We start from the raw sequence: 10,670 nt of genomic DNA on the forward strand, positions 1-10,670 counted from the left end.
GTTTTATCCAATTCTTGGACCCTCAAATTTTTAGTATCCTATTTTTGCGCAAATCCATTAATCCGTTTGAGTTCACTAATCTTTTATTAGTGAACCTAAACCCATTAATCGATTTGGTTCACTAATCTTTTATTTCTTGACCAAGTCACAATATACTACGAAATTTATATATTATCTTGATGAAAACATTGCTCGAAAATCCAGGATTTATATATTATCTGAATTTGAAAATCCCGGATTTGAAAATCCAGCTCACAATATACTACGAAATTTATATATTATCTGAATTTGAAAATCCAGGATTTGAATTGATGTCCTTTCATTGATTCTTTCTAAACCCACCCACATTATGGTCCCTCGAAAATACCAACATTAACCAAAATCACTTCACTCCATATAAATTGTGTTAAGCTGAAACGTTATTTACATCTCATGTATGTTTATTTATTTTGAAATTTTGAGCATTAAACGTTTTCCAAGTTGCTAATCAAATCATGTCATAAAAAAAGACAAATATAATACTCTTGTTGGAATAAAGTGGGTAAATTTTCAATGATTAACTCGTTGCAATAAGTTAAAAAATATTATTTAGATATATTCTCAAGATCATAAACAACAACCAAATATCAATGATCTTAAACTATTTATGAGCATGAGAATAGACATATATTAGTGTAAAATGACTTAATTGATCTCACATAAGTTCAAATCTGAGAGAAAAAAAAAACGAAAATAAATAGTTTTTTTTTATTTTTTTTATTTAAACAAATAAAGTTCAATTCTAGAAAAAAAACTAGAAAAAGAGAAAAAAATCATTAAATGATTGTTTCACTACTCTTTATGACGTTTCAGACACATCAAAAGAGCTATTATAATCTGGCATGCTTGAGCACAACCTGAACTTAACCTTAGATAAATTCAATGAGATCTTTCTTTTGAGACATGCTTTTTATGTAATTGATCTTTGCATTATCAGGTTCGAATAGCTTGATCTTTGGGTTTCTAGGCTTCGTCAACGTTAACTTTTCTAGAGATATTGCGTACCTGACAAAGAAATCCATTATATCAAGCTCATGCCAGTGGTTTTTATAGCCCATGATCTCGACAAACTTGATACTGTTCAAACGGTAGTTGTGAAGCCGAATATGTTGCTTCTGATGAACCTCCCAATAAACTCCAGGTTCAAATGTGAAATCATTTATCTGCACATAGAAAAAATCAATTATCACGTAGAATCGAGGTATTGTTTGGGTAGATTAGTACATATATATATACAGAGAGAGAGGGAGAGACGTACATCGATCAAAACCTTTTTGAGGTTAGGGCACTGTTCGAGGAATTGAGCAATGTCAAAAAGATTGCAAATTGTTGGAGCTTTAAAAGAAATCTGAAATTCTTGTAAGCTCCAAAAGCAGAAATTTGGTTTTTTCATTTCTCCTTCATCGTACTTATACGTGAAAGCCTATACATGGGAAAGAAACATCAGAACGCGCTCTAAAGCACGAGTGCAAAAATATTAACAAGAGAAATTAACATGTGAAAGCTGCATTTTATGAAAAATCTCTATCATTAACATTTAAAGAGTTGAGCAAATGATACTCCCTAGCCACTTAAGCTTTAAAAAATAATCCATGCAAAAAAAAAATGAGCACGTAAACTTAAAAGAATAAGATTTCTGTCAGATTTTATTTGTTTTTAGTATCAGATCTTACTGTACCTATTGAGATTATTTTTGTTGGATTCCACAACTAAGTTAATTCTGAAAGTTGTCTACCATTAATGTCTAGATACCCACTAAGACAAATAAGAAAATAAAAAATAATTCGAGGCACGTCTAGTGAGGGTGGTATAAGGTCTTATATAGGTCTTCAAAAAATTCTTGTGGGGTCAAAAAGTAATCAAATGTGCAACATTATTAACGAAAGATTACGAAACAGAGTAAATGGTTTGGTCAGCCAAATATATTATATAGAAGGCAAAAAGGTTTTAGTAATGGTGTTAAGAATTAGGTCGAATCTAACTAGAATAAAGTTGAAAACAAGAGAGAATTTAAAACAAATTGATGCAGATACCTTATTTTGGGGTTTCTTTATTATTGTTGGAATTTATAATACAAACCTTTAGACCCATATCTATCAACCTTAAAATTTGATTCCTAATCCTAATTAGTAAATGAAACTTTTTTTTATCCCAATTAAAAAAAAATATATCATACAGTACTTAAGAAGATTCATTAGCTTGGTCAAAAAGGACCATATACCATACTAACTAAATCAGATTTTAAGTCGTGTTTCACACATCTAAGACCTAAGTGATACAATTTCCTAACTTTGTAATCCTGTGATGATTCAAATTTTCCTCTCTCTCTCTCTTTCATTTGATAGAAACCAGAACAAAATTCTATATGTTATTAAAAAGAAGAATTAATTGCATGAGTGCTTGAGAATGGCCATATGATTTTTTAAACGACTTCTTCATATAAAAGTATGCAGAAAATAGAAAAGCACCTATCCATAATAGATATCACTTCCTTAAAAGACATCTAAATAAACATTTTCTATGATCTCAACTCGTGCATATGATACCATAAACTCTTCTCAGCTATTATAAATAAACTAGCAAAAAAATTATTTTTAAAATTTATAAAAACTATATTACAAAAAATAAGATTTACCTCAAGAAAGATATTGTTCGTTGCGAGAACACGAACTCTTATATAGGCCCCCATATTAGCAAGCACCCTTTCAGATGGATCGTAATAACGCCAATACAAACTTCGATTATAGTGGAGGTTTGCCTCTTTAAGTGTGTGCACTCTTGAAAAGTAAACCCTCTTGCAATATCCATCATACTTGAAGCATTCGGGAGTAGGTGCATCCACAATAATTTGCAAGAGATACGGCATAGTATACACGACCAGCGACTTAAACTTCTTATGATTTACAGCATTGATGCTCAATGTCCCAAACATTTGAAAGTTGATTAGCTCAAACGTCTCAAGGTGGATGCAGTTGCTGAATATTGCATTTATCATGTCTGTGTTCATATCACCAGTCTTAGTTAGCGAAAGTGTCTTCAATAACTTCAAACCCTTTAGAGAATTATCTGGTATTTTGAACCTACACCATCCTAGCTTCAAAACTGTTAGCGCCTCGATGCCCGAGAAATCGACCGGGATGTTAGCAACTTTTCTTGATTTAGAGAAATCCAACACAAGCTCTTGGATGTTTTTACCAAGACATGTATTGATCCATGAGAGTATCTTATCTTCCACTCCGATGTGATTGAGAAGTAGCACAAATCGGTTAATCTCCGAGACTTTGTGCTCATTAAAAACGTTTTCAATGATGCGTACAGCCTTCCTTTGAATGCATCTCACGGAGTATATTCCGCTGAAATCAAGGTCTCGGGACCAGATCTCTAAGTCTTTAAACTTTTTGGACGCAGAACGATTTCGTAAAACAGATCGAATTGGAAGATATACCGACATGATGTGGTTCACGAGGTCGTCAGGCAAAGTTTCGGTGACTTCTGTCTTCTTTTGTGAAGATTCCATCATTTTCAACAAAGAACATTAGAGTTGTTTACAGAAATTTTCAGTGTACAATGATTTATATGTAGACTATCATAGAAAACTCTGAGAGTTTTTGACTATATATACATATAGTTTTTTTTTTATTGATTTAGGCAATATAATTATGATACATTTAATTTATTTCTTTTTGTTTTTTTTTAAATATAGCAAAATTGTACTTTCTATATTTCTTAAAAAAACAGTTTGACTGGTGTATTTCTTACCTTATAAAGAAAATTAACAATACATTATATTAGGTATAGTATTAATATATCTACATTAAAAAAACAATGTTAATACATATGTTACACAATTTTTTTTTCCATAAACATATATTTTATATATTAATTGTTTTGTCAAAATAGTTATATTAGTTGTTGGGATCAATTCAATCTTTTCTTATGGACGAATCACGTGCTTGTACGTAGCTTTCATGATTTTTTTACTGGTATAACTCTTCTGAGCCAAATTAGAATTCGTATTGGGTTTACGGTCGAATATGACCTAAGCATATAGTACCAAGCCTCGAATCCTTTTAGATTTAAGAGATTCAGCACGATAGGTCACATGTTCTCAGATTCTTCGTATTTGATAGTGCCGGCCATGCTGTCAGAGACAAAAAGGTTGGAAACTGAGTAATCAGGAGGAGGAGAGATTACAATTCCTATGTCCTAGGTCCAAGCTCGTTAATCGAGAAGAATTGGGATATAAGGAAGTGTAACCCACACAAATACCTGAAGAATAGAGTCAGACAGTGAGACAACCATGGCAGCCCAGTCCCAGTATCGAGAAATCCGAGCCAGATACAAATAATCTTTTAAGCGGGAAACACTGTTTAAATTTCCCTCCGTTCGACAATCAGAATATGCCTTGATCTGATTTAATTGCTCATACCCTCACAAATCCCACGAGATTGGCATTTAATGCACCATTTTTACACATGTCAGATGATAATGACCACACGGAGAAGGCAGAAGAAAAGCAGAGATTCAGCAATATTTATACCGCGTCTGAATCGTCAAACCCAACCCATACGCTGGGGGTGAAAAAGAAGCGCCAAAGAGCGGTCTCGCATGAGGCTGAAAATGCCAAAAAAAAATGGTGAGAGCGTCTGAGGCATGATGTGAGCATAAGATTCGAGTCTAGCCAAATTGCATTGCAAACCAAACCGCCTGACTCACGATCTGAGAACCGACCCGGTATACGAACCTGGGTCAGGTAAATTTCTATAAATACTCTCTTCCTTTCAATGAGGAAAGGGTTCACTCCTTTCGCCACCTTAAGGTTCATACTATCTTTCTAGACATTTATGATCATTAAACTATATCACATTAGACTTTCTGGTCATTACTCTGACCATCTCTTCACTTCTACTCCATGGTGGTTCATTAAGCTATAGAAATCTCACCCCAAAATTCTTACACTTCTTTTTTTTTTCACCTCAAAAAGCTCATTATTACTCAAAGGTCCGAGTCGATTCCATCTTTCTCAGGAACGTTCAGTCCACTTTCCTTCTTTCGTTTTCCAATCTCTTTCCTCTCTCCAATTAGCCACTTTGTGGTTTTTTTCACTATTTTCTGACTTGAGCGTCGGAGAGCCAACGGAAAACACATCCCATTGTGTGTTTCCAGGCCTTCATGCGTTTACTAGTTTTGCAGGAGACTTGCCCCCGCAGAGGATTAAAAATCACTCAAACAGTTTGGCACTAGAAAGAAGGGGCAACACTCTCCGAGGCAAAATTTCTCTTCTCAAGTCAGAAAACCACCAAAAATTTAGATCTGGAGGCAATAACCCGGATATGCAAACGGGAGAGAGTCACGCAGAGGTTGACGGTGAACCAAGCATTAGCGAAGTCGGAGCTGGGAACCGCCGACACCAAGGAGACATGACCAAGTCTGGATAGGACGAACCTGACATGCCCATCAGCTCAAGAAATCCCAACAGAGGGAGAACATCAAAGGAGGGGGAAGCAACAGAGATCCAAAGATAGCCGTAGACCAGGGAAAGAAACCGAGAGAAAATCCCCTCAAGACGTATTCTAGTGATATCTCCAGATGGTGCGACCAGAACCAATTAGAGGTAGAATCATGGATAACGCACCCCCATGCCATACGAGATCTAGGGGGAGGAGATGAACCCGCTTCAGAGGAGCAAAAAATGTGGAAAATCATGGTGTGAGTATCACCGATCCGGGGGGCATCAGACTGAGGACTGTTCAGCTTTCACAAAGGAGATATGACGCTGGTTCACCACCCGTCGATGCAGCCTCTACTATCTAGTAAAGCGCATCGAATGCTAGATAAACAAGATCAAGTGATAGGAGGCTTCGTCAGGGTCAATCATGTCGAAGAACACATAGAAGAAACAAGGAAAGGGAACCTCGACAAGGCGCCCAGGGTTCAAAGACGATTAGCTCGCCCGTCGGAGTTCTTTGACACGGCGGATGAATTATCCGGAATCATCACCCAGTACCCCGCCCCAAAGGTGACACTAGAGATAGGCGGCGAACAGATGAGACAGGTTCTGGTGGACCAGACTTGTCCCGCCAATCTTATCTCACAGCTCGTCTTCGAAGAATTAGAAGAGTTCTCAGGGTCTCTCAAACCGGAAAATATCACGTTCGTGGATTGATAACACCAGATTTTGACCATTTTTATGGATCACTTTAATGTCTTTTACAGGTGTTTTTACTCCATTTTCAAAGGTTTTCAAAGGATTTCTATGTTTTCGGATTTTAAAAGACTTTTCAGGTAATTTGGGATAAAGAGGCACAAATTGGAACAAAAAGACTCTTTTGGATAAATGCAGACCGTCAGAACTCTCATGGAGAGACGAAGACCTTCTCACCGTCTGATCACCCTCAAAATTAGAAAACTTATAGAAGAATTAACCAGCTTTCAAATGCACTTGGTTTGGAGACATTTCAACGGTTGGATCTCAATATATTCCATTAGTTCCGGAGCCACTCGAAGACGGCCAGCAAGTCACGCGACCGCGGCCAACAGCCCATTCCCCGCGGCCACAAGCCTTCCGACCGCGGCCAGCACCCTATTTCCCGCGGTCACGTCATTCCCGACCGCGGCCGGCTAATTCCGAACTAAAGCCCATATTTCTGAAGCCCAAAGTCATTCTCAGCCTCAATTCTGGAACCCTAGAGACCATGGAGTATTGAAGACTATAAATACTTGTCATTTAGGTCGTTTACACACCACCCTTCATACTTTACAGAAACCCTTTTTCCTTTAGCCGTTTTTATGCGATTTTTGTAGAAGATTGTTCAAGTCCGAGTTCTTCAATAGAAAAGCTTTCTTCATCTCTTTTCTTTACTGTTTTTGATTACTTTTATTAAAACCAATGATGATGTCGACCTCAGCCATGTCTGAGTAGATCCCGAGTTGGGCTTAGGGTTCCCAAAAGGGGCTCTCATAATCGATTAAGACATCTAGGTTTATAGATCTGGGATTTCAACTTTGTTCTCTGTTTATTCTTGTTCTTATTGCATGTATGCTTGATTGATCACCTAGTATCTGATCTAGATAGTTAGTGTTGCGAAAGTTTTCATTAAGTATCAGCCCTAAAATGAAACAGGCGATTTTTCCATAGGAGTGGAAACCTACCTGCGGCGAGATCGTGAGTATTGATGAGTCTTGTGCAGCTCTTGCGTTCTCTCCCTTCCAGGGCCAGAGTGGAAACGTACTGGTCAGGGTTGCGAGAAACAGTTGGTTATGATCACGACAGTGACGTAGTCATACCAAGAACCCTATATATCGATATCCGTCAATCCCAATCTATCTACCCTAGTGTTAAAACCGATTATGATCCCTGTAGAGTTTCCAAAAGCTCAGCATTTTTAGCCATAGTTACAAACCAATCGATTTTTACTTGCTTATTTAGATCCACATTTCAATTGTTTTAGTTCGATATTTTGCTTGCTCTACTTGCTTTTTATTCGATTTTTCTACTTATTTTCTAGGATAGATTTATTTGATTTCTTTAGTTTTAGTTTAATCCGTGAAAAACAACCAACCTCTAAAACCAATCTAGTCTAGATATAAAGTTAGAAACCGTAGAAGAATACCAGGCACACAAATCTCTGTGGATTCGATTCCTAAATACTACAACTGATTAGCTGTGCACTTGCGGCTTTCATTTGTTTTTGTTAAGGGTAAAACTTGTTCCCTCACGCAGTTGACACGCATCAAGTTTTTGGCGCCGTTGCCGAGGATTTGTTTCGCTGCCTTTTGCTATTTTTCTTGTTTTAACTTCTGTTCTAGACACCTGATCTCTAGTTCTTTCTCAAAGTTTTGCTGAATTATCTTTCTCTTCTTTTGTTTTTCTGAATTGCATGAATACCAGGCGCAGACCTGTAGAAAATATTCCAATTCTAGACGAGATAGACAGACACGAAAGAGAACTTTGAAGACTTAGACGAACGCAAGGAATGGCCAACGACGACCAGCCTGGAGATCCTATTAATCGAGTTTTAAATATAGACCAAGACGGGTCCGAACATGGAGAAAATGAAGAGAATGATCACAGAGGAGGTGATCATGCTCGACAAGATGGAGAGGAGGATGAGGTTCCTCCGAAAAACCACCAGAATCGCGAGAGAGAAGAACGTGAAGACTTTGATGCACCCATCAATGCAGCCGATGGTGACCACCAAGGAATGCAGCCGAATGGGCGCGCTAACCGCCCTGTGAAGCCAGCAAACCAACACCGAAGACAAGCCAGGAACCATCGCATAGCTGATTTTGATGCACCTACTCAAAATTTTCAGAACCGATCTGCAATTCAAGTTTCATTTCCGAACCGGAATGAGTTTGAAGTCAAGCCTCAAATCATCTCATTGGTGAAAGAAAACCAATTCCATGGAGTTCCTTCTGAACACCCAATGGACCATATTGAGCTCTTTGAAGAAATTTGCAGCATGATGAGAACAAACCAAGTTCCAGCAGACTATTTAATTTTTAAAGTTGTTCCCTTTTTCATTAGCACACAAAGCTCACCGTTGGTTGAAATCTTTGCCTGCAGGATCGATTACTAATTGGGAAGAGTGTAAAACCGCTTTCCTGAATCACTTCTATATTAAGTCAAGGTCGAACTTGTTGAGAACAAAGATCTCAAGCTTTCAGCAAGGACGGACTGAATCTTTCTATGAAGCCTGGGAACGTTTTAAGGAGTATGAACGTGATTGCCCTCACCATGGATTTCTTGGATCAAGCCTGCTGAGCACATTTTACCGAGGTTTGCAACCAAAATACAAACTTTCACTTGATACAGCTAGCAATGGAGATTTTGGACAAAAGACGATAGCCCAAGTAAGAGCCCTCATCGAAAATTTGCTCAAGCCAATAGCAATAATTGTCCTGAATACGATCGCTCGACGAAGCAAACCGGAATAGACAACAAGGAGATAACCGAGTTGAAGAACATGATGAGCCAGCTTTTGAAGAGCAACAATCGCCTAATCCATGCTTGTGAGACCAACAATGGCTCAGAAGATGAAGGACCTAGTGATATTGATCACATTAATCAAGCCTTTCAAGAAGAAGAGGTGAATTATGTAGGAGCACAAGCACCATACCCAAATCGCTTCAACAATGGCTTCAACAACAACTTCCGGAATGTAAATTACAACAATCTCTCTTACAGCAATCCAAATGTGGAGAATCCTCAAGATCAGTACTACCCACCACAGCAAAAATCCTTCCACAACAAGTTCCAAGGTGGAAACTTCGGAGGGACAAAGTGAAGTTCTTTCAGGAAGAGTTGAAGATAACCCTAAGAGGTTTTGCAACGCCATAACCACATTGCCCGAAGAAGAGGCCATAATCGATGGAAAGAAAGAAGAAACCCCAATCTTTGTACCACTTTACAAGGATGTCGATGCCAAGCAGCCACCATTTAAGGTACCTCAACGATCACCGTTTCAATGGCTTACAAAAGTCGACGATCCGGGACGTTTTGTTTTCCGATGTTTCATTTCAGGAATCAGTTTCACAGACTGCCTGTGCGATTCCGGAGCCAATGTCAACATCATGTCAAAGACATTTGCCGAAAAATTGGGCATAAAAACCTTAAGGGCATCGACGGTTAAGGTTGTCTTTGGAGATTCATCTCAAAAAGATACTGAAGGGGCAGTTCATGATCTACAAGTTCTAGTGGGAGACAAGATTGTTCCAGCAGACTTCCAAGTCCTGGAGATGGATAAAGACAAGGAGAGACCACTCATTTTCGGGAGACCATTCCTAGCTACCGTAGGAGCAGTAATCGATCACGCAAAGCGGCATGCTGTTTTCCTCAATGTGGATCGCAGAAGGTTTTACCCGACTATCCTAGATGATTTTCCAAGTAAAGTAAACCGGCCAAAAGAGAAAGAAAAGGAGAAGCCAAAAGTTTTTGTAAAGATCAAGATCATCATTCCACCAGGTGCAACAGAAACTAGTGAGGACCAAATCAGGAGCTGATCGAAAACACAAAAAAGGTTTTAAACAATGTTAAAGTCAGAAAGAAGAGTAAAGTAAAGAAGACGGCTCCTCAAGGAGAAGAAGTAAAACCTCCAGCGAGCGGAAGTGATAAGGGCACATCAAGTGGAGTGCCATTCAAATCAGTCTGATTCTGCTTGCCTACGTCGAGCTAAACGACTTAAAACAAAAGTGCTTAATGGGAGGCAACCCATTTAGGAACTTTTTCTTTTAGTTTTCTTTTCTTTTTTACAATTTATGCTTTCTTTTTCTTTTAAGTTTCACATGTTTTATAAAACAAAAACACAAAAAAATCAGAAAATTAGAAAAACCAAGAAGAAAAAGGTAGGTTTTTAGCTGCTTGGCCCGGCAAAGACCTGAAAGTTGGAAGAATGCCGCAGAAGAAAGGGCTGCGGTCGCGATCAACCGACCCGCGGCCAAGGGAGCATCGACCGCAGCACCATGAATGTGACCGCGGCCGAGCCCTTAATCGCCGCGGTCGCGCGTCTCTTGACCGCGGCTGTTGGTCGTTGAGATGGGAATGTGGATTTCCACCGCTTTTCAAAAGTTCCCGGAGTTTCTCGGTGATTTCCGGAGTATTCCCGGTAAAGTCCGTTAAAATTTTACGT

The 10,670-nt window shown here is 38.5% G+C and overlaps 1 protein-coding gene and 1 non-coding gene across 2 annotated transcripts; both read right to left on the reverse strand.

The window, feature by feature from the left end:
• Positions 1–908: 908 nt before the first annotated feature.
• On the reverse strand, positions 909–3,559 carry LOC18009684 (FBD-associated F-box protein At1g61320). The gene is made up of 3 exons (XM_006391956.1): positions 2,675–3,559; positions 1,298–1,462; positions 909–1,202 (listed from the first exon to the last, which is right to left on the reverse strand). The coding sequence occupies exons 1-3, from the start codon at positions 3,557–3,559 to the stop codon at positions 909–911; spliced, it is 1,344 nt and encodes a 447-aa protein (XP_006392018.1).
• Positions 3,560–8,681: 5,122 nt separating this feature from the next.
• Positions 8,682–8,786, reverse strand: LOC112082359. Its single transcript, XR_002897020.1, has one exon. It is a non-coding gene; the product is annotated as a small nucleolar RNA R71 (small nucleolar RNA).
• Positions 8,787–10,670: the final 1,884 nt, after the last annotated feature.

The sequence above is a fragment of the Eutrema salsugineum genome, unplaced genomic scaffold (assembly GCF_000478725.1).
Source record: "Eutrema salsugineum unplaced genomic scaffold, Eutsalg1_0 scaffold_8, whole genome shotgun sequence".
Lineage (NCBI taxonomy): Eukaryota > Viridiplantae > Streptophyta > Magnoliopsida > Brassicales > Brassicaceae > Eutrema > Eutrema salsugineum.